General features: G+C 42.1%; 2 protein-coding genes across 3 annotated transcripts in view; one reads left to right on the top strand and one right to left on the bottom strand.

Annotated features, from left to right (window-relative positions):
- Positions 1-5,845: 5,845 nt before the first annotated feature.
- LOC107295534 (nudix hydrolase 20, chloroplastic) lies at positions 5,846-12,059 on the top strand. 2 transcript variants are annotated; one of them, XM_015824882.1, is made up of 8 exons: positions 5,846-5,929; positions 7,665-7,918; positions 8,100-8,163; positions 9,612-9,739; positions 10,537-10,655; positions 11,137-11,272; positions 11,666-11,762; positions 11,917-12,059. In XM_015824882.1, exons 1-8 carry the CDS (start codon positions 5,860-5,862, stop codon positions 11,961-11,963), a joined length of 915 nt encoding a protein of 304 aa, XP_015680368.1. In that variant the 5' UTR covers positions 5,846-5,859; the 3' UTR covers positions 11,964-12,059. The 2 variants fall into 2 exon arrangements, with proteins under 2 accessions (XP_015680368.1, XP_015680442.1); XM_015824956.1 differs by having other exon boundaries at positions 5,902-6,103.
- Positions 12,060-12,074: 15 nt separating this feature from the next.
- The window catches only part of RBM10 (RNA binding motif protein 10), a 30,180-nt gene continuing 22,471 nt past the window's right edge, over positions 12,075-19,783 (bottom strand). The window contains exons 13-24 of the mRNA XM_015825061.2: positions 18,738-18,948; positions 18,479-18,636; positions 18,206-18,347; positions 17,964-18,055; positions 17,621-17,797; positions 16,596-16,745; positions 15,712-15,777; positions 15,200-15,385; positions 13,432-13,506; positions 13,224-13,327; positions 12,947-13,076; positions 12,075-12,489 (exon numbers count right to left, since the gene is read on the bottom strand). Coding sequence (XP_015680547.1) covers positions 12,364-12,489; positions 12,947-13,076; positions 13,224-13,327; positions 13,432-13,506; positions 15,200-15,385; positions 15,712-15,777; positions 16,596-16,745; positions 17,621-17,797; positions 17,964-18,055; positions 18,206-18,347; positions 18,479-18,636; positions 18,738-18,948 — 1,617 coding nt within the window. The 3' untranslated portion in view covers positions 12,075-12,363. The remainder of the gene's footprint in view (positions 12,490-12,946; positions 13,077-13,223; positions 13,328-13,431; positions 13,507-15,199; positions 15,386-15,711; positions 15,778-16,595; positions 16,746-17,620; positions 17,798-17,963; positions 18,056-18,205; positions 18,348-18,478; positions 18,637-18,737; positions 18,949-19,783) is intronic.

Here is a 19,783-nt window from a genome sequence, read left to right on the forward strand (position 1 = left end):
GAAGGAGTAGACCACAAGATAGGATGACTGAGTGGCTTTGTTGCTGGACAGCAACAGATTGCTTGCTTCTCTATGGAAATGTAGGTTATACGTCTTAAGAGCTAAGCCTACTGTCCAGATCAACATCAGGCCATGGATGATTGGCATATATCTATTCCCCCCCCCACGGGATAAAAATGGATGCAGTTATGGGCCAGTAAGCCTCCCTTCCCCTGAGATTTGTGGATGTCTAAATGTGTCAGCCTTCCTGGGTTTTTAGGGTACAGAAAGGAAAACATTTCCAATCACGACTGCATAGAGAGAGATCAGGGCTTTGGCTGGAGAAGCCTGCATTTCTTTTACCATCAGTTTACTAGTTTGGAAATTACAGTAGCTGTTGCTCAGTTCTCTGTTCTTTAATCCCTGACAAATAGTTTCAAGGATAGGACATTTCTTAAATAATAGATTGTGTGTATGTCTGTGCATGTGGTGAGAGGTCAGATTTCTTCTTCTCCCCAAGAATCTAGATAACAGCAAATGAAAATAATCTGAACAGAACTCTCACTGCTCCTCCCTCTTCTGAAGGACTGTCAGTCGGTGTTTTGCTACAGAACCCTCACCCTTTTTCTATTGAAGATGAGGTATGAAGGGAAAAGTCAGTCCAGTGTAACGCAAGAGTCTTCTTTCTTTACACATCGTTCCCTGCTACTGGAAGACCAAGGGGCTCCAACTTTCATCCTGGGTGCCATAGTGATGCAACTTCTTTGGATGCTGTCAGTAGAGCACCAATATCAGTCTTGTAGGAAAGAGCCTAGAATTTGGATCTGAACACTGAAACGTCCGTGCAATCAAATCCGTAACCACTGGACTCCTACATCAGCCAAGCCAATATCTAAAATGCTCTAGAACATTCTTCCCTAAGCTGGTTGCCTTTGGATCCTCAGTCTGCATAACCAATGTATCTGGAGATGGCACCAGGTACTTAAAGTCCGCTCTAGAGTAAATGCCCACCCTCTCTCTCCTGAAGCAAATTACAGTTCCTTTAAAATATTTTAATAACTGTAAAGCATAAAGGATAAAGATGCTGAGGCAGGATGGGGAAGTCAGTTTATTAATTTATTGATAACAGCTATAGATCAATCAAAGTGGTGTTAAGTACATTGGAGATGGTTCTAGTTCAGTAGTGGCGAACCTATGGCACGTGTGCCAGAGGCGGCACTCAGAGCCCTCTCTATGGGCACGCACGCCATGCCCCAGAGATGGCAACCGTCCCTCTTCAACCAGCGGCCTGCTAACTCGCTGAGGTCCCATGTGGCCGGATGCATCCCAGCACTGCAGGTTTCCCTCACCCTCATCCCAACCCTCCTGGCCTTGCATGCTCTACTTTTCCCGGACATGACCCACTGCATCGCCTCCTCAGCTGTCGGCCGGCCATCCAGCTCAGAGGTGGCTTCTCTGAACTGCTGGCAGCAGGCTGCGGAGCCCCAGAGTGCGCCAGTCGAGGGGCCAGCAGGCTGTGGCTGCTGACGGACATTGTCGGCCCCCATGCGCTTGCTGGCCTCTGTGTGCAGGGGCCGATGGTGTCAGGCAGCAGCCGCCCCAGCCCCTGCCTCGCTTTTCCCTGTGACAATGGCACCCCCACCCTGCCGAGCCTCACCCCTCAGGATGAGCCTCCTTCCCACCACCCCATCTGCCAGAGACCACCTGGATCTCCCCCAACCCTGACCGGCCCCCACAGGCGTTTCTCCCCACGAGCAACGTTGAGGTGACCACGCCCACCTTGGCCACATCCACCCGGTCTGCCATGACCACCACAGCCACGCCCACCCAGTGGGCCACACCCACCTGGCACCCAGCGAATAAATAGGTGGGTTTTGGGTTGCCATTTGGGCACTCGGTCTCTAAAAGGTTCGCCATCACTGTTCTAGTTTTTTCATGATACAATGGAATTTATAGGGAAAAGAAATGGAGGAAGAAAAAAGAGGTCAGTTATAAAGATAATCATCTGGATTCTTTTGTGAATCATCTGGTTTGATTGATATATGAAAACGTGAGAGAAAAAAACCTGATATTTAAAACATTCATTGTGTTCTGAGTATACAGCTGCAATATTCAATCCAGAAACTGGCAAGTTTTGAAGAAAAGGGGCAACCAGGCATAGATACTTTTGCCTAGGCCAGACCCTTTTGTGGGGGTGGAAGCACTTTTATCATGGTACAATATTGAGAAGATGTGTCACTTCTCTAGAAGTGATGAGACATGTTGGAAAGTGAGCCTGGAGACTATGCTTCCAAATGGAGAGCTAAGGGAGCAAGGAGATCACACAAGAAAAGGGTGCATGACTTTTGACCTACCAACCCAAACCCATTATATTAGCAGGGTCTGGCAGTTTCCAAAAAGTTTTATCAAAATACCAATCCATACGTTTGTACAATCCAAACAGGCAGAAGAATCTTGGTATCTTCAGTGAATTGCTAAGCAACGCCAGTCAATTGGGTTTATATTGGAGACTGGGATAACAAGTAGAACAAACTAGATTTAACAGGATATACTACTGATATGTTCCCCTGAGATGAAACAGCCAAGATGAGTGTCTTTTAAAATATTTTTTCCCGCATCGCTTTTTTGGGGAAATGATTTTCTAAATCACTTGCTAGAGTATAAATTTCACAGAAAAACAATAATTTCCCTCAAATTCCTAAGTTTTATTCCCAACTGGAAAGATGAAGCAACAGTTCCAACTTCCCAGTTCCATTATACTCCCAAAGAGGTTTTGCTGCTTGGTGGGTCATAACAGAAGCCAATCAAGTATAAATTAAAATTAAGCACCACTGGAGAAAACGTATTTACTACAAACCTCTATACAGGGTTTATGACTCAGCCTCGCATTCCCAATTGTTTAATTCAAAGCAGGGCACTTGCACAGCCATTGATACTCATTGCTCTGTACATAATAAACTGTGAGTCCCTTTGTGATATGCTCTGAACCCATTGTTTCCTCACCCCCATACTGTAAAGTGTCTCCACTCTGCACTGTTCCACGGTTCTCTTCTGATCTTTATGGGAAGCGCTAAAGAGCGCCTTTGTTTTTAAGAGTTTGGTTATTTTTCTACTGGCCATTGTGATAAAAAATTCTTAAGAGATCAGACACTTTAGGGAAAAAAATAGAAAGAAAAATGTAAAAATATTCAAAGTATAATATTAATAATTATAAAAATAAAGAAGATTGTTTCCCTAACTCAATATGACTTATGTTTGATTCTTTTGATCTGGAATTAAAATTGATGGCTGAATGGAGCCCGCCTTTATTGGAGCAGCACATTTCTGTTACTGGATTCTGAACTAAACAATAATGAAAACCTATTTTCATACATTGGCTGTTTTCATACAATATACTTCACCAAGTTTAGTAGGACATCATGTAGCTGCAAGCTTTTTTTTAATCTTGGAGAAGGGCTTTTTTTCAAAATTTTCCTTAGCCTAATTAGTTGGGTTCTGGTTTGAGGTACTGTAAAAACCGAAGAAATGACTTCATTCAATATACAGTGGTACCTTGGCACTCATCATTAATTGGTTCCGGGAGGTGCAATGAGTACTAAAAACACTGAGTACCAAACAGATTTTTCCCACAAGGAATAATGTAGTGAGCCACATGGCAGCCGACACCAACAAGTTCTAGCTTGTGTGTCGAGTATCAAACAATGAGAATTTTTGTGTCAAAATGTACTGAGTATCAAAATTGGTAAGTTTCAAAGCAAGTGAGTACCAAGGTACCACTATATAGGTTAAGTGTATCCTACATACATAGTTATGGGGTGCTTTTAGGAAGTATGTGGTTGGCCAGCGATGGAAAGAAAGTCCCAATATAAACTAGGTAATATTTCTGTTAAATTAAATAATTTATCAGTGCAACAGAAGGTCCCGAGATCAAATCTTGAGCAGGTTCTCAGGAGGCAAGAGGTCCTTTGGGTAACCTGGCCTTGCAAAGTTGAGTGCTTTAAAGTTCAAAGCTAGCACTACACTGAAGCCAAACAGAGGTAGCCAGTGTAATTAGAACAGAATTGTTATTATCTGCCCTGCTTTCTCCATAATGCTCTAAGTAGCTAAAGTAAGCACTGTATGAATTACATCACTGCAGGCTAACAGCTACATTAGAATTAAATCAAGGACACAGCAAATGAGCTTTCACACCCTTGCACATTATTTTTGATAAAGGTAAAAGTTTCCCCTGTCCAGTCATGTCCAACTCTAGACTAGAGGATGGTGCTTATCACCGTTTCTTAGCCGAGGGAGCCAGCATTTCCGAAGACATTTCCATCGTCAGGTGGCCAGCATGACTATACACCCAGGCACATGGAACACTATTAGCTTCCCACCAAAGGTTATTTTTGATATTTTAATTAATTCTATTAGATATTAATCTGTTGTTATTTGGCATTATTTTCTTTTCTAAAGAAATACATTTCTACATCTTTTATATAAACATGTAAATCATATCCCTAGACTGGCAGAAAGAGTTGGATCTATCTGGCCTCAATTTGGAAGTCAGGACAATAAATCTACCTGAATCAAATGGTGAAGTTTTTCCTGACTGTGTCATTTACACACTGTACAGTTCGGTTGTAAGGTTCAGTGTTTCCCGAAAATTCGATCCTCTGACCAGAAAGAACAGAAACCGAACCGTTCTTATAGTCATTCCTTTAGGTGCAGAAGGCTCATTAGAATTTTGGAAAGCACGTTATACTCACTTACAAAATCTTTGCTCTTTTTTCCAGACAGTGTGAGGTAGTGTCCATCCATCATTTTTATTTTCTACAAAATCAAATGCCTCTCTTTTAAATACAAAGGTGGTTTGCAAGAAACCCTATACCGTTTCAGACAAATGATTGTCCAGTCTCTTCCAGTGTTGGAGCATTCACAACTTCTGGAGGCAGGTTGTTACACTGATTAATTGCTCTGTCAGGAAATTTCTCCTTAGCTCTAGATTGCTTCTCTCTTTGATTAGTTTCCATCCATTGCTTCTTGTCCTGCCCTCGGGTGCTTTGGAGAATAGCGTGACTCCCTCTTCTTTGTGGCAGCCCCTGAGATATTGGAACACTGTTATCATGTCATCCCTAGTCCTTCTCTTCATTAAACCAGACATATCCAATTCCAGCAACCATTCCTTATATGTTTTAGCCTCCAGTCTTCTACTTCTCTTTTGTCTACTTTGGATAAAGTGGCATTCTCTGAGAACAGTATGATGGGTACCTATGTCTGCATTATTAAACCACGAAGAGTTGGATACCCTTGCTATCTAGTGTACTGTATTACAAACTCAGAGATCTTCCAGTAAATGCAGACCCACATCCTTATCACTCCCGATGTATTGCAATAGTTGGTTGCTTTCCAAGTTCTCTACTGGAAACTTTTCAAAAAATATCCTTTGATTCTTTTTTGGAACTGGGACATACTCTTCCCTCTAAGCCAGGGATAGTCAACCTTGGCTCTTTTATGACTCGTGGACTGCAACTCCCAGAATTCCTGAGCCAGCTAAGCTGGCTCAGGAATTCTGGGAATTGAAGTCCACGAGTCATAAAAGAGCCAAGGTTGACTACCCCTGCTCTAAGCCATAATTCTCTCCCTGCAAGGATTGTTGTTTTTTTAAATGTATTTCTCACCTCCAGACACCAACATATGAAATCCTCGATGGTAAGAGAGGCAAAGCGAAGCGCTATTAAGTTTTTTTTTCCCTCTGAGCTCTCCGCCGCTTTCCGATGGAATTAGAAGGATGAAGGCGAATCAGGAATCAGAACGACTGGCCGAGCCAATGAGATGTACGCTTTACATGGGTCCGGCGTGATGAGCAGGGGTGGGGGCGGGCTTTACACAAAAGGTACTATGGCGGCCGAAGGATGGTCGGAGCGGGCGCGGAAGCTGCTGAAGAAGATGAATTCCTTTCACGGAGCAGGTACGACCGCGGGCTTTCCCTGTGAGCAGTTTTCTACAGGATTTAGCCACCGGAGCGCATACAGGCACGCCCAAGCAGATTTAAAGCCAGCGTTTAGACTCCTTTCAGTCTTAAACGTCCTGGAACAGGATTGAAATTCAACCGCTAGAAATGCAGAAAGCTTCAGCCCAAAAGGTAAGCCAAGGCGAGCTTGCCCTCGTAAGAGGCATGTTTCATTACCTGCAGCTCTACTATGGGGAGAGACCCAAATAACGGGAACGTATAAAAAGGTAACTGCCACTTCCTTTAAAAGCGCGGAAGAAATCAATGAGAAACGGAGTTTATTCCCCCCCCCTTTTTTTTTTTTGCTTAGCTTCACCTCGTTGTGCAAATCGCACCACAAATCGCACCACAAGCTGTTCGAAGGTGCTTCATGATTGGAGGTTTTTAAGAAGAGACTGGACAAGTCATTTGTGTGAAATGGTAGGGTCTCCTGCTTGGGCAGGAGGGGGTTGGACTAGAAGACCTCGAAGGACCCTTCCAGCTCTATTCTGTTTGTATTGTATGGCTTGCGGCTGTCAGTTCTTCAAAGACCTCTATGCAAACAGCAAGAAAAATTAGCATTCTCTTATGATTTAATTATTTCCAGTACAGAAAGCCGAGAGTAGGAATAAATGGACAGTTTTTGCAAACATTGGGATTGATGCTTTTCAGCGCCTTCCTAAAAGATCTGGAATGAAGGCAAACTCCGAAATGGATCCGTTTGCTGATATCTTAAGATTGTTGTTTTTTAAGAAAATGACAATGAAAAGCTCTTTGCAAACAGGGAAACGGACATCAAATGGCAAACATGGTTTAAGATAAGTCATGTAAAAGCAATGGGGCAAAAGGCTTAATTTTATGTGTTCTGATTGAAACTGAGATGATGTTCAGGAAAGAAAATGGGACTGTAGTGAATTGGGTGGATGAAGACACCAACTGAATTGTGGCAGTTGCTCTGAAAAGGCAAGTTCTACGTATATAACTTGGATAAGTAGGAAATGAATTTAAAAAAATCAGATACTGTAATGACTTTTCACAAATTTGTACAGTGATGTCGCATAATATCCTTATTCAGGTTTTGATCACCTTAACAAGTTGTAGGTTTTGGAAAAGTATAGAAAAGAAAATGCAAAAGCTCAAGTCATCTGTCAAGAAAGCAGTTTGGAGCTTTTTAGCTTACTATATGATCGCCATCAACTTGAATTGCTTGAAAAAGAAATTGGATAAATCCATCAGTAAAGTTATCTGTGACAACTAATGGTGTAGGTAAATATTAATAATAAAGGGCTTTTCAGTACTGGTTGTTTGCATGCTGCTTGTGACCTTCACATGGTCACCTATTTACCTCTAAAAGAAGAAAATGTTGGTCTGGGTTTTTTCCCCCCTCAGGCTGTATGACTCTTATTAATCGTTTCCTCATAATGATTTTGCTGTAAGTTTTGTTACCACAAAAGCTACTTTCTCTACAACATCTTTGGGTTTGTACAAGTAGTCCTTGGCTTACAAGCACAATTGAGTCCAAAATTTCTGTTGCTAAGCAAGACATTTGTTAAAGTAATCTCTCTCCCCCCCCCCCATTTTATCTTTCTTGCCAGTTGTTAGGTTAGTAACCCATAGATCGTTTTCCAAGGAAGCACTTTGGCAGATTTGACTTATTTGTAGAAACTAGATCTTAACTGCAATAGAGGATTGATTTGGGTTGATTTCTTTGCAGGTTCTTCCAAGGCACTGTGTTTGCCATTTATGGTTGCTGGACAACAAGTAGGGTATGTCCCACCGGCTGTAGCCAAATGTCTCCATCAGCACCCAACTGTTTTCTCAGTGTCTCAAGGAGATAAAGCCCCTCCACGAGTGGAACTTAACAAACAACTGACTTCTTGTGACCAGAGGACAGCTGCTGTACAAAGGGTGCTCAAGGAGCTGAAAGCACAGCAAATTTTCCCTTGTTTAAAAGGATGGAGAGATGAGGTAAGAGGATTTGGCACAACCAAGCAAAAGGAAGGGGACTCTCTTCTATTTCTGACTATAGAAGAGATGTGGGCAAGAAAAATCCAGTTTTTCCCTTCTGAATAACAGCTTAGAAGGACAACGGTGCAGTGGGGTGCAAAACCAGAGCTATTCACTAATAAAAACATGCCTTCTGTTTCAGATGTACAATGTAATGCCCTATTTTTGTGACACACCTTTCTTCAGCATGGAACGTGCTGCAACACGTGAGTTTGAAATTTAAAAATCTTGGCACTACTTTGCTATATAGGCAAGACCTGACTTGTGCAAAAGTAAATAACAATGCCAATGAGTGTGATTTTTAAAATTATCTTAGAAAAGAGAGCCAGAGTGTTATGTTAGTTAATGTGTTGTAACTAGGGGCTGAGAGGCCAAGATTCTAGTCCACCCCCCGTCATGGAAATTCATTAGGTAACTTTGGGCTAATCATTTTTTGTTTGTCCTACCTTACTGGGCTGCTAGAATAGTGCACTACGTATGCCGCTTTGAACTCCTGTACAAAATATGGGATTTAAATCTAGCAAAACTGTTTTAAGCTGCAGAGACATGGGATAAAGCCTCAACCAAAGAACTTATGGCATTCCTGTCAAAAGTATTTCAGTAAAGTAATTTAGATAATAGAAACAGTGGGGAAATGTGGCTTCCTTGCTGATATTCTTTTAAATGTGCGCATTGACAGTTGTTTAAATACTGTAAATACTCCGTTTGTTTCAGAAACCATTTCATTATTAAGGTGTCCCATGATCAGGTATATAAAATAAATCTCTTGAGTTTATTTATCACCAATTCTAAAGGAAATGATATTTTCTTCCTGTTTCCCAACTCCAAAATAGGAATGAACATTCTACGAATCCTGCAATTACATTTTGCTCCAATATTGCTTTCTGAATAACCAGTATATAATTTTATAGGCCTTTGAAGCCAAATTTTATAATTTTATTTTAAAACAGATGGCATAGTTTGGACATAAAGGGTAGATCAGTATCCCTTTAAATTGTTGGGATGAATACAATAAAGCATGTCAAAATCACTGCACACCAAAAAAAAAAAAAAGACCTAAGCTGACACTAATTTTCCTTTCCTATGAAAAATCAGATTTCTTCTTCACCAATAGTATGCTATGAAAAAAACTGCTTGTGCCAAGCATTCCTCTTCCATAAAATGCAACAATTAAAAGTGTCAGACTTCCATCAGTGTATAGGAAGCTAAGCACAGGTAAATCACTTCAGAAGAGATGATAGTAATTCATTTTCTGCATTTGAGTTAACCACAATATAGTCTCTTCAGTGTAAAATTCTGATTATTGAAAGTTTGGGACTGGTTTTTAGGTATTTTTAATGGACCACCAATCCTGGATCAACTTTAGCAGCTCTAGAGAAATAAATAACAGTTTGAACTTGCATAAGAATTCTTCAAATATTGACTATGAATCTTTACGGAATTGTGCTTATGAACCATCCTTGCTGTTCATTTAATATCCTATTTTCTTGTCAATATTCCCCAACGTATGTGGTATTTTAAAACAAGTGTTATGAAGGCTTAAGGCAGATGAAATTACCCAAAATCAGAACATGTGATGCAAAGGTAGGTGTTTGGTTGAAGGCATCAAGAAGTGTTGCCTAAATTCATTTCTGATTTATTTCTCTTGATCCAGCATTATTGGGAGTGAAGCGCTATGGTGCCCACCTGAACGGCTATACTTGGCGAAAAGGTGAAATGCACATGTGGCTGGCCCGTAGGGCCTTGAACAAACCCACATATCCTGGCTTATTGGATAATTTGGTAAGAGACAAAATAGGATGACAAATAGAATATCTCATCTGAAAGTGGGATTAGTTAACAGCTATCTAATACTCTTATCGGTCCAATACAATCAGAGAAATAACTTAATGAGCTTGGGCAGGCCACAGTATTGGGCTGAATGCCCAAAATACAAACAAGTCTTTATTATTTATACAAAATTATAATTTCAGCGTGAACCATTTTTCTTAGCAATGTGAATAGGGAAGTTCTTGCCAACATTGTATGTGCTAGTCCTCAATCTACAATAAGGACCAGAATTTCCTTTGCTAAGCAAGGCAATTAAGAGAGTTGCACCCAATTTTATGACATTTTTTGCCATGATAAGCAAACTACTGCAGTTAAATACACAGTAATTAAGCAAATCTGGATTCCCCCATTGACTTTGCTTGTCAGAAGCCAGTTGGGAAGGTCGCAAATGGTGATCACATGACCCCAGGACACTGCAACTGTTATAAATTCATGCCGATTATTAAGCAACCAATTTTAGATCATGTGACTATGGGCATGCTGCAATAGTTATAAGTGAAAGGTCCAATCATAAATCACTTTTTTCAGTGCTATTGTAACTTTGAATGGTTACTAAATAAATGGCTGTAAGTCGGGGACTGTGTGTAAAAACTCCAAAGAAGCCTTGAAGCCATCTAGTTTGCCAACTCAGAAATTATTCATGTTTCATGGACAGAAAAGATCCTTCTTAAAGACCAAAAATAGCTAATGTTGGCTGCTTCCTTTATGGTAAACCACAATTTAGGTTTTTGATTTGTTTTTTGGCTTAGGCTGCAGGTGGCATTTCATCAGAGCTGGGTGTCAGAGAGACACTAATAAAAGAGTGCCAAGAAGAAGCTTGCATTCCTGCTTCACTTGCTACATTATCCAAATCTGTTGGAACTGTCAGGTAATGCAGAAAGTTCTAAAATCCAAGGTACATTGTAGTGTAGCAGTATTTATATTTATGTTATGCGTATATTTACATATCTGTGTCCCTTGAAGTTGACATCGAGGGAACACAACTGTATTTATAGCCAGTAATTTCTCGCTCAACTACTATATGGCAATTTTCTTGCTTGCTACATATTCCAGCTAAATTGTGAAAACAAATATGTCAAATATGGAAGCAATAATTAATATGTAGAATTTCCAAACCAGATTGCCTTAATGTAGCACACAGCATTTATCTATTACGCATATATGGTCCTTTAAATGTGACTCCTAATTTCATAGGAATCCAGGTAGCAGTATATAAAGATGAGCTCTTTCGGAAGAGGTCACTTCCTCTGTAACTCCAGTCAGTGTTACTCCACATGAGAACATACCTGAACATTCTCTACGCAAGTCAACGGTGCTATTGAATTATTCTCCCTCTTTTCCTGTCCCAGCTACACATATGAAGAGTCAGATGGAGGCATCTATCCTGAATGCCAGTTTGTATTTGACCTGGAGCTGCCTGAAGAATTTGTGCCCCGAGTGGGAGATGGAGAAGTGCAAGAATTCTATCTTTGGTCACTTGATAAGGTTCGTAGGTGCTATGTTGCTTACCAATAAAGGTTGCCCTTTTTGAACAATAAAAGATAGCACTGATGAGGCCTCCCGCAAGCAATTTTCTTTGCTGTTCCCATTTGTGATGATGAGTCTCTCTCTCTTTGGAAAGCCCAGTGAGAACTGATTACACATTACAGATCCTATACCATTCGGTGGCATATTTCAAACAAGAGATGGTAGGGCTGCAGCTCTCCTGTGGTTTCCTAGCTTGTTATTATAGTGTTTAACTTTATTTGGAATGATAGAGGAAACGTATTAGCACACATTCTCATTAATTCTGTGCTATGGTAGCCAGTCTAGGCACGACATTAGGAATACTAACTGCCATTTCTACTTTATATGTTCATTTTAAATCTTCTTACGCAGGTGAGAGAGGCCATCGGATCTTCAGATTTCAAGCCCAACTGTGCAATGGTAGCACTGGATTTTCTGATAAGACATAGTTACATTCAACCTGATCAAGGTAGGCGTCAGCAATGTAGGGTCAAAGTAAACAAATGAACTAGGGGAAGAGAGAAGGGGGTGAAAATGACAAAGAGAGGCTTCTTTGTAGAAACACATCTGAAGGATAGTGAGTACCATGCATACAGAGTTTTCCTCTGCTTCTCTCTTTTCAGAACCCCATTATGTAGAATTGGTGGAAGGGCTACACCAGAGCCTTTGAAAAGCCAAGGACTGCCTGTTGAGATGATGCAGGGTTTTCCCTGTGTTTTCTTTTTGCTAAGCCAAGACCGGCACCTCAAATGGAAAGCCCAAGGACAGAGACTACAAGATCCTGGTCAGCGCTACAATTATTGCCTCTTTGTACCTATTTGTGGAAAGCTTGTAAACTCAAGGGTTTACTGTAACCACACTTATACATAATGAACATTGGAAATGCTTAATGGTCACAAGAGCACCGAGTATATTATTCATTTTCCACATGCTTCAGCTGTGTAAAATCCTCTTTTGTCCATTTGAACGTTTAATAAAAAGTCAACCAAAAGAACATTCTGAAAGTTGGATGGCGGGGAGTAAGGGGAGACAGCAGCAAAATACTGTACAATAGGTGCTTCTTACAAAGTTCAGTCTGACTCATTGAAACGAGTGAGCATTGTCTTGTGCAATGTTTCCCGGTACGACTCTGATGCTACAGCGCCGTAAGAACTGCCACGTGCACCAAGGCCAGACCCTCGTACCCGAGTTGGGGCCTAAGAGAGAAGGAAAAATAAAATCACATTGAGACACCTAAACAAGATAATGCATGGTAACAGAAGGGGGGAGAAAAACTACCTCACAAATCTACTCTTTGCCGTATTTTGTAAGATGCCCTATTTTCTCTAGACCATCATCACAACCACACCATCAACTCCTTGTGGAAACAATTCAGTTCTTGCTCCCAATTTCTATTTTTTAACTATTATATTACCTAGCTATAAACAGCAATTTTCTTTTTTACAGACAGTGTAATATATGGGACAGAAGAATCCCAAGGCAATTATGCATATAAATTGATCTAACAAAACTCTAAGGCTATGCAATAAAACTCAAGAGAGTTTCCCTTTATGCAAAGCCAGTATATAATAAGAGAAAGCATCTGGAGAGGCTGAACGCTCTTCCAGAATACAAAATTTATTTTTTTACATATAGATCAATCTGAAAAATTACCTCAATCGGGGTTACAATACCCTGCTTCTTGCGACCCAAACCGCTGCCCTCTTTCCAACCCATGGCCTGTAGCATGCGGCTGCCAATGTTGTCGCTTCCGAGTCCGTCTCGTGTTGGTTGTTCAAAATCCCTGTTGCAAATGGGGGAGGGGATGAAGTAAAGAACTAAGACAATCCTGCTCTCTTCTGCCAATCGAGGCCAAAGAAAACAGCCCAGAGGACACTTTGTTAAGAAAAGCGGCTTCTTCTAAAAATGTAACACGTAGTGTAAAACTTACACCGTGGCTGGGGTCACAGCTGAATACTTTCTTTTCTTGGGTTCTGGTGGCTCAGGAACCCCATATTTTTCCCTTCGCTCAGCTGCACGATCTCGATACTTCATCTGATAACAGTGATGAAGGGACAGTGTTAGCTGATGAGATGCTTCCTATATAACACGTTCCCTTGTATTGCCTCCCCCCCCATTATCTGTTCCATCTGTTGTACCTCCATATCATTCTTTTCAAGAGCCTCAAGCTCTTGTTCTGACAAATGTGCCCTTCGGTGAATCTCCAAATTTTGCTGCACGGGAGAAAAAGAACAGAAGGATGAAGGGTTGAAAGTAGAATCAAAACATGCTCTGGAGAGCCATGTTGCTCCTAAGACATGTAATCATTTCTGTGTCAGCAGTATTATGTTTGTATTTCAGCTTAATACTTTATAACTGAAGCAAGGCAATAAGCATCTTGAAAATAAATGACAGCAAATTAAAAATATATAGATATAAAAAACTATATAGGTGAAACTGGAACAAACATTTTCAGATTGCATCTAAACCTTACTAAAGGAACCAAAAACTCAACAAAGAATGCTTTCTGGGCATCTCTGAAACTGTCTCAGAATACGGTTAGAATTAGGCTGAATCTTTGGAGCTTAATTAAGATTCTGCCGCAAAATTCTGAAGCAAACCTTTTGGAAACTTTGTTGGCTAATCTCACCTTGCTAGATTTGTCTGTACTCTTAACAAGACAGAGCAACAATGATTTGACTTTCCTTGCTGACATTTTCTGCTTTTGGCCAGGATAAAACTGAAGCAGAGGGTTTGGGGTTTAGATAGGCAACTTCAAACCAGTGCTTCCCATCTTTCCTACCTCAGATCTACATTTTAATATCTTACACATTCTTCATTAGAGACTTTGGCACAAACTGAAATAATACCTACTGGGCCAACAACTGGCTAAGTAACTAGTTGAAAGCAATAGTTGCCTTTATTCAGATATAAAGGTTGAATCTATATCATATGTTATTTCAATTCCCTGTTATATAGCTAACGGGAATCAGAACTCCTATTTCCCATTGTCAGTAATTTCGCTTGCTCTTAACAATTACAAGATTATACCCAGTGCTTTTTTTGTAAGAAAAAAGGTGCCAGAACTCACATCTTGTTAATCTTTTATTTACCTTTCTCATGTAGTCAATCGCTGTACACACACCCACACACGTCAGTTGTGTAACAAAACATAACGGTCGCCGCCCGCAGTAGGCACTCAGCGCGTGACCACATGACCAATCACAAGCCGAGCAGTGCCCCAAGCCAAGGAGCCGGACAAAGTACACATGCATTGGACTTGACACACAAGCAGCCCACGTGCACCGTTTTAATGATTTTGCCGCCGACCTGCTACGTTCGACAGGGCGATTCAAGTCCATGTGGACCAAACATCAAATTTTCAAAAGTTACTTTTAAAATTTGGAAAATCTGTAAAAAAAAAAAAAAAGTGCCGGAACTCTGTTCCGGTGAGTTCTATGACACAAAAAAAGCACTGATTATACCTCTCCTATGTGATCAATTCTCAGAAACATTTATGAAAGTTGCAACGTTCTTATTGATAGCCATGACTCTTGTAAACCACTTGGTGTCTCCTCATGATCTCTTTCACAATATTAATTGTTCAGGTTTTTAATGTAATTATTATTTTTGCATTTGTTGTAATTTGCTTTTTATAATTGGTCTTCGATCACAAATAATACAATTAAATAATTCAAAACAAGAACAGTCTGTTCAACATGTTGACAAGAACAAAGTTATTTTCTAACAATTGATAGGCCAGGAACAGTGAGGTCTTGCTGGAACTGGCATGGTCCAAGTATTAAAGCTCTGCCTACAAAGAACTAGAATCATCACAAAATTCTCCCATGGCCTCTAATCCAAGTAGTCCAATTAGCTGCTATTGTCGACTGTACTGAAATTGACAGGCTGCTGTCAGCTGCATACCTTATGTAAGCCCGAGAGCTGCTGGTGACGAATAAGTGCCTCCTTGCTGGGAAACTGTCTGCGACAAAGCAGACAAGCCAGTTTGTGCCAATCAGTTAATTTCTCCTCCCGATCAGCTGCCTTCTCTTGCTCCTCTTCACTGTCGCTTTCACCACTGTATGCAGCCACTAAGCCTCGTGGTGGACTCTGCAAGGTGGAGAGGGGGAGGGTTACATGCCATAATCAGAACTATTACCATAATCTGTTGCAACCTTTTTCAATGTAGTGTTCCCTGGGTGAGTTAATTTCCATAATCCCCACTGTTCTGGATAATCTCAGAAATAGCTTTTGAGACCGAGAGATCTTGTGTTCAAGACTTCCCTTGATACATAAATATTAGTATTTCTTATACCTTGACGTATTAGACGTCAGCAAGATTTATAGAATCGCTACACTTTCACCCGTTCTTCTGGTCGCTCAGAGCGAAAGCCAGAAAGTTTAAATTTCAGAGAAAGTTGAGAGGAGAGGCTTACCAGCCTGTCATCGCCCGTAAGCTTGGACAAATCCATGGTACTGTGTTGCCTCTCAGCCAGCGCTCCCTAAGAACACACAAAGGAAAGCAGGGAAGTATTTAATCATTTTTCTTAATGAAAATACGTTTTTTTTCTATTCGGAAGTCAAAACGGTCTCTCAAACTACACGAGGAAGTCATTCAGGACGTTGCCGAATGATGAACGTTAACTCAAGTATAACCACTCCTCCATCTCTGCACGATTGTATTTTTTTAAAAGCATACAAAATATCACATTGCAACAGCAATTGTACAATATATATATATACTTTAATGCCGAAATAATATCCAATATAGTTCTTTATTAGTTAACGAGGGCTGATGAATCTGTGTTCGTACCTTTATTAACTACAGGTAGTCCTCGACTTACCAACAGTTCATTTAGTGACCATTCGAAATTACAATGGCATTGAAAAGAGTGACATGATTGTTTTTCACAACCACTGCAGCATCCCCATGATCACGCGATCCAAATTCAGATGCTTGGCAACAGACTCAGATTGATGACGTTTGCCGTGTCCCTGGGTCACGCAACCACCTTTAGCGGCCTTCTGACAAGCGAGATCAACGGGGAAGCCGGGTTCACTTAACAACCATATTACTAACTTAATAACTGCAGTGATTCACTTAACAATCGTGCAAGAAAAGTCGTAAAAATGTGGCAAAGCTCATTTAACTTTGTGGCAAATGTGGCCAAGCTCATTGGTTTCGCTTAGCAACAAGAATCTGGGGTTCAATTGTGGTTGTAAGTCGAGGACTACCTGTATCGGATTGTTTTGTTTAAATTGTCAAAAATGAGCTACAGGTATATTCCTGATTTCATGGTGCGCTCCCCACAAATTGTACCTTTTTCTCAAGGATAGCATAGCCAGCGTCAGCTGTGGCTGATTCCCGCCTTTCATCCTCTCGTATGGAGGAGATTGGCTGAAAGCTGTTTTTGAAGTTCTCCTTCTGTTTATTGAGGCTGCGGGCCCAGCGTTCCATGTCCTTTGCAATCTGGAGGACAGTCCGCAGAAAGGAAGGAAGAGTATAGGGGGGAGAAAAGGAAAAAAAACAAGGAGAAATGAGCTCTCGTTTCACACTGAGAAGACACACTGTCCTCAAAAGAGCAGGAACGTTAAGAAGGCTGAAAGAGCAACGCTAAATTTCTGTCAAAAGGGCTCCAGAGAGAACTGCCTCCCTCCCCCACCTCTCCTCATGGGAGGGAAGTGCTCTTCCATTATGGGATGCCTTGCTGCTATTTCCAGCCATTGTGGGATATATTTTCCTGCTTTGAAAAAAAAAATAAAATCTTATCACAATGTAAAATTCTTCCCTGTGCAGCAGTTCCTCAGTCTAGAGAGAAATACCCTCTGAGGAAAGCAGAGCCTCCTAACTAGTCCAAGACAGAATTATAACTATGCCAGCTTGCCAGAAAATTCTAAAGGGTCTTCAGAAAAGAAGCACCTAGAACAGTGATGGCGAACCTTTTAGAGACCGAGTGCCCAAACTGCAACCCAAAATCCACTTATGCATCGTCGGGTGCTGGGTGGCTGTGGCCCATTGGCTGGGTGTGGCTGTGGTGATAACGGCAGACTGGGTGGGACTAAAAAGTTCAATCAATCAATTCCAACTTTGCGAGATCTTTTTTTTTCCCACGAGAATTTGAAATTGACTGATGGATTGAACCTTTTTTTTTTTTTTTTTTTTTTTGCACACGGCGGCGGAGGCCTAAAGCTGAATGTCTAGGACTGGGGCGATGGCGCGCGTGCCCACAGAGAGGGCTCTGAATGCCGCCTCTGGCACCCGTGCCATAGGTTCGCCACCACTGACCTAGAATTCAAAGGCAGAGGAAGAGAGACAAGCATGAGAAAAAAGGGTGGTCAGCTCACCTGCTGGGCTGTTTTTGTCTTATGCTTCTCCTTTTTCTCTTTCCCCTCTTTGCTGCTGCCACCTCCTGAACCGCTACCATCCTTGTGGCTGTCAGCCGCTTGGTCTGAGGCGGGGATGTAAGTGCATCTCTCGCTTTCCCAGTACAGATACTGCTGCGTCTGAGCATTGTAGTAATACTGGCAAGAAACATTGACAGAGCACATTTTTGGATAACTGCAGCACACTGTGCCCTTGGAGAGCTATCGTAGTACTACAAGATGAGTCAAACTTTCACCTCATTGTTCTTATCTCTTTGCCCTGTGCAGAAAGTAACAAAGCTTGCCCCAAAGACAGACAACTCACCTGGGAATTAGGATCATAGTAGAGCCCAGTAAGAGGATCGTAATAGTAGCCAGAACTTTCGTCATACTGATACGTGGAGACATCTGGGACAGCTAGGGGCCAGAAAGAGACAAAGCAATGAGCAAAAAGCAGCCACACAGCCTAAAAGAGTTGGCAATCTACTCTGTTCTCCACTCCTAATGGGCTCCCTGTTCCCAAGAAGATCTGAATGCATACCAATCCTCCCTCCCTCCACCACTCACGGTACTGTGTGTAAGGTTCCTGTCCAGCAGAGCCGGCTGACAAACTGGAAGCGCTGGTGGACATGCCGGGAGTTGTACCGGAGAGCTGGGCAGCATTAGGCACATCAGGCTTCAATACAGCTGGTGAGACTATGGTGTACGACTGAGAACAGGGAAGAGAGAGAGAGAGAAAGAGAGAGAGAGAGAGAGAGAGAGAGAGAGAGAGAGCAGATCAGTAGGTGCGTAGATTATGAAATCTTCTTTAATACATGCACTTAACCGCTCCAATTATACCTGAGCAACAGCATTTCCTTGGGCTGGATTTGTCCCTTCAGAGCCTCCGCTGGCCTGGTACCCGGCTGGTCCAGCTGCGTTCTGGGTGGTACGAGGGAAAGTTGGTAGGGCAGGCATCGGATCAATACCTGGCACACCGGGTTCCTGTGATGCCTCAGCTATTTTGCAAGGGAAGAGGCAGGGAGGCAAAATAGCCAGTCAGTCAGGAGGTACAAAGCATCCTACAGGTCAGAAAGGAGGACGAGGCAGAGGAGCTTACCTGCTACTGATCCCTCCCCCTGGGTCTTGTCTGCCTTCCCAGCAGCTGCTGTCCCAGAGGTGCCGGACTGAGACTGGGATCCTTTCAGGTATCCCCCCTGGGAGTACGCTGTGCCTTCTTGAGCACCGTAAGGTTCGTCATGCTGGTAATAACCATAATCTACAGACTGCTCGTCCTGGGTAGCCCAGGAGGCCTCTCGGCCCTGCGATGCCTATTTGGAAGACCAATCAAGAGGAAATCTGTTACTAAGGCAGGGCAGTAATTATATCTCTTTCCCACACAGCAATAAAAAAAGAGATTCAAATTGTTAAAACATAAGAGGTTTTTCTTCTTTTTAAAAGATAATTATTTTGCAGCGCTATGCTTTTAATGTTAAATTATGTATTGTTAGCTTGTTCCCCCATAATCAGCGGTAGCAATTCACTGTGTATCACTGCCTTTGTGATGACCCAGGGCCCCGAACGGAGGCAAAGCACTTAGCTGGTCAGAATAATTGTCTTTGTAAGCACTGCCAACGTTCACCCAACAGCCCCCACATATGCTGGCACAAGTTAAATAAAACAGTCAACGGAGTTAAACAGTTCTTTAAAGTAAAACAGATAACAAACAAAGTATGATCTTTACAATGCCCAGCTTGCCTGTAACCGGCAAACTGCAAAACTGAGGACAGCAAGGAGAACTCAGCAGGAAACAAACTTGATCCAAAATACAAAGAGTCCAGGTACAAGAGCTCACATCACAAGAGTTCACATTTGTTCCCGGCAAATGCCCCACCCCACAGCGTCTCCTTAAATGCCTACTCCCCAGCTGTGCCTTGTGGAGTGGGGCTTGACGCTCTCCTCCAGAGCAAGTGAGCCTGCCTCTGTTGTTCCCTCCTCCTCTCTGCTCTCCTTGTTCTGGGATCTGGTGGGGAGGGGCCTTGCTCCTCGCCTGAGCTCTGCGTTCCCTGTTCCAAACTTGAAGGGCCCTGACCTGCTTCAGCCTGTTCCTCCCCACAGTCCTCCGAAGCCACAGACACCCCCTCCTGGGCCTCAACAGGGAACTCC

This window comes from Protobothrops mucrosquamatus, unplaced genomic scaffold (genome assembly GCF_001527695.2).
Source record: "Protobothrops mucrosquamatus isolate PMUCROS unplaced genomic scaffold, P.Mucros_1.0 scaffold_13, whole genome shotgun sequence".
Classification (NCBI taxonomy): domain Eukaryota; kingdom Metazoa; phylum Chordata; class Lepidosauria; order Squamata; family Viperidae; genus Protobothrops; species Protobothrops mucrosquamatus.

Excerpts from the sequence above, each read along its gene's own strand:
- LOC107295534 (XM_015824882.1), top strand. The coding sequence starts at position 5,860 with ATGGCGGCCGAAGGATGGTCGGAGCGGGCGCGGAAGCTGCTGAAGAAG. Across the intron at positions 9,740-10,536 it reads CTGGCTTATTGGATAATTTG|GCTGCAGGTGGCATTTCATC; the intron begins GTAAGAGACAAA and ends TTTTTGGCTTAG. Across the intron at positions 11,273-11,665 it reads ATCTTTGGTCACTTGATAAG|GTGAGAGAGGCCATCGGATC; the intron begins GTTCGTAGGTGC and ends CTTCTTACGCAG.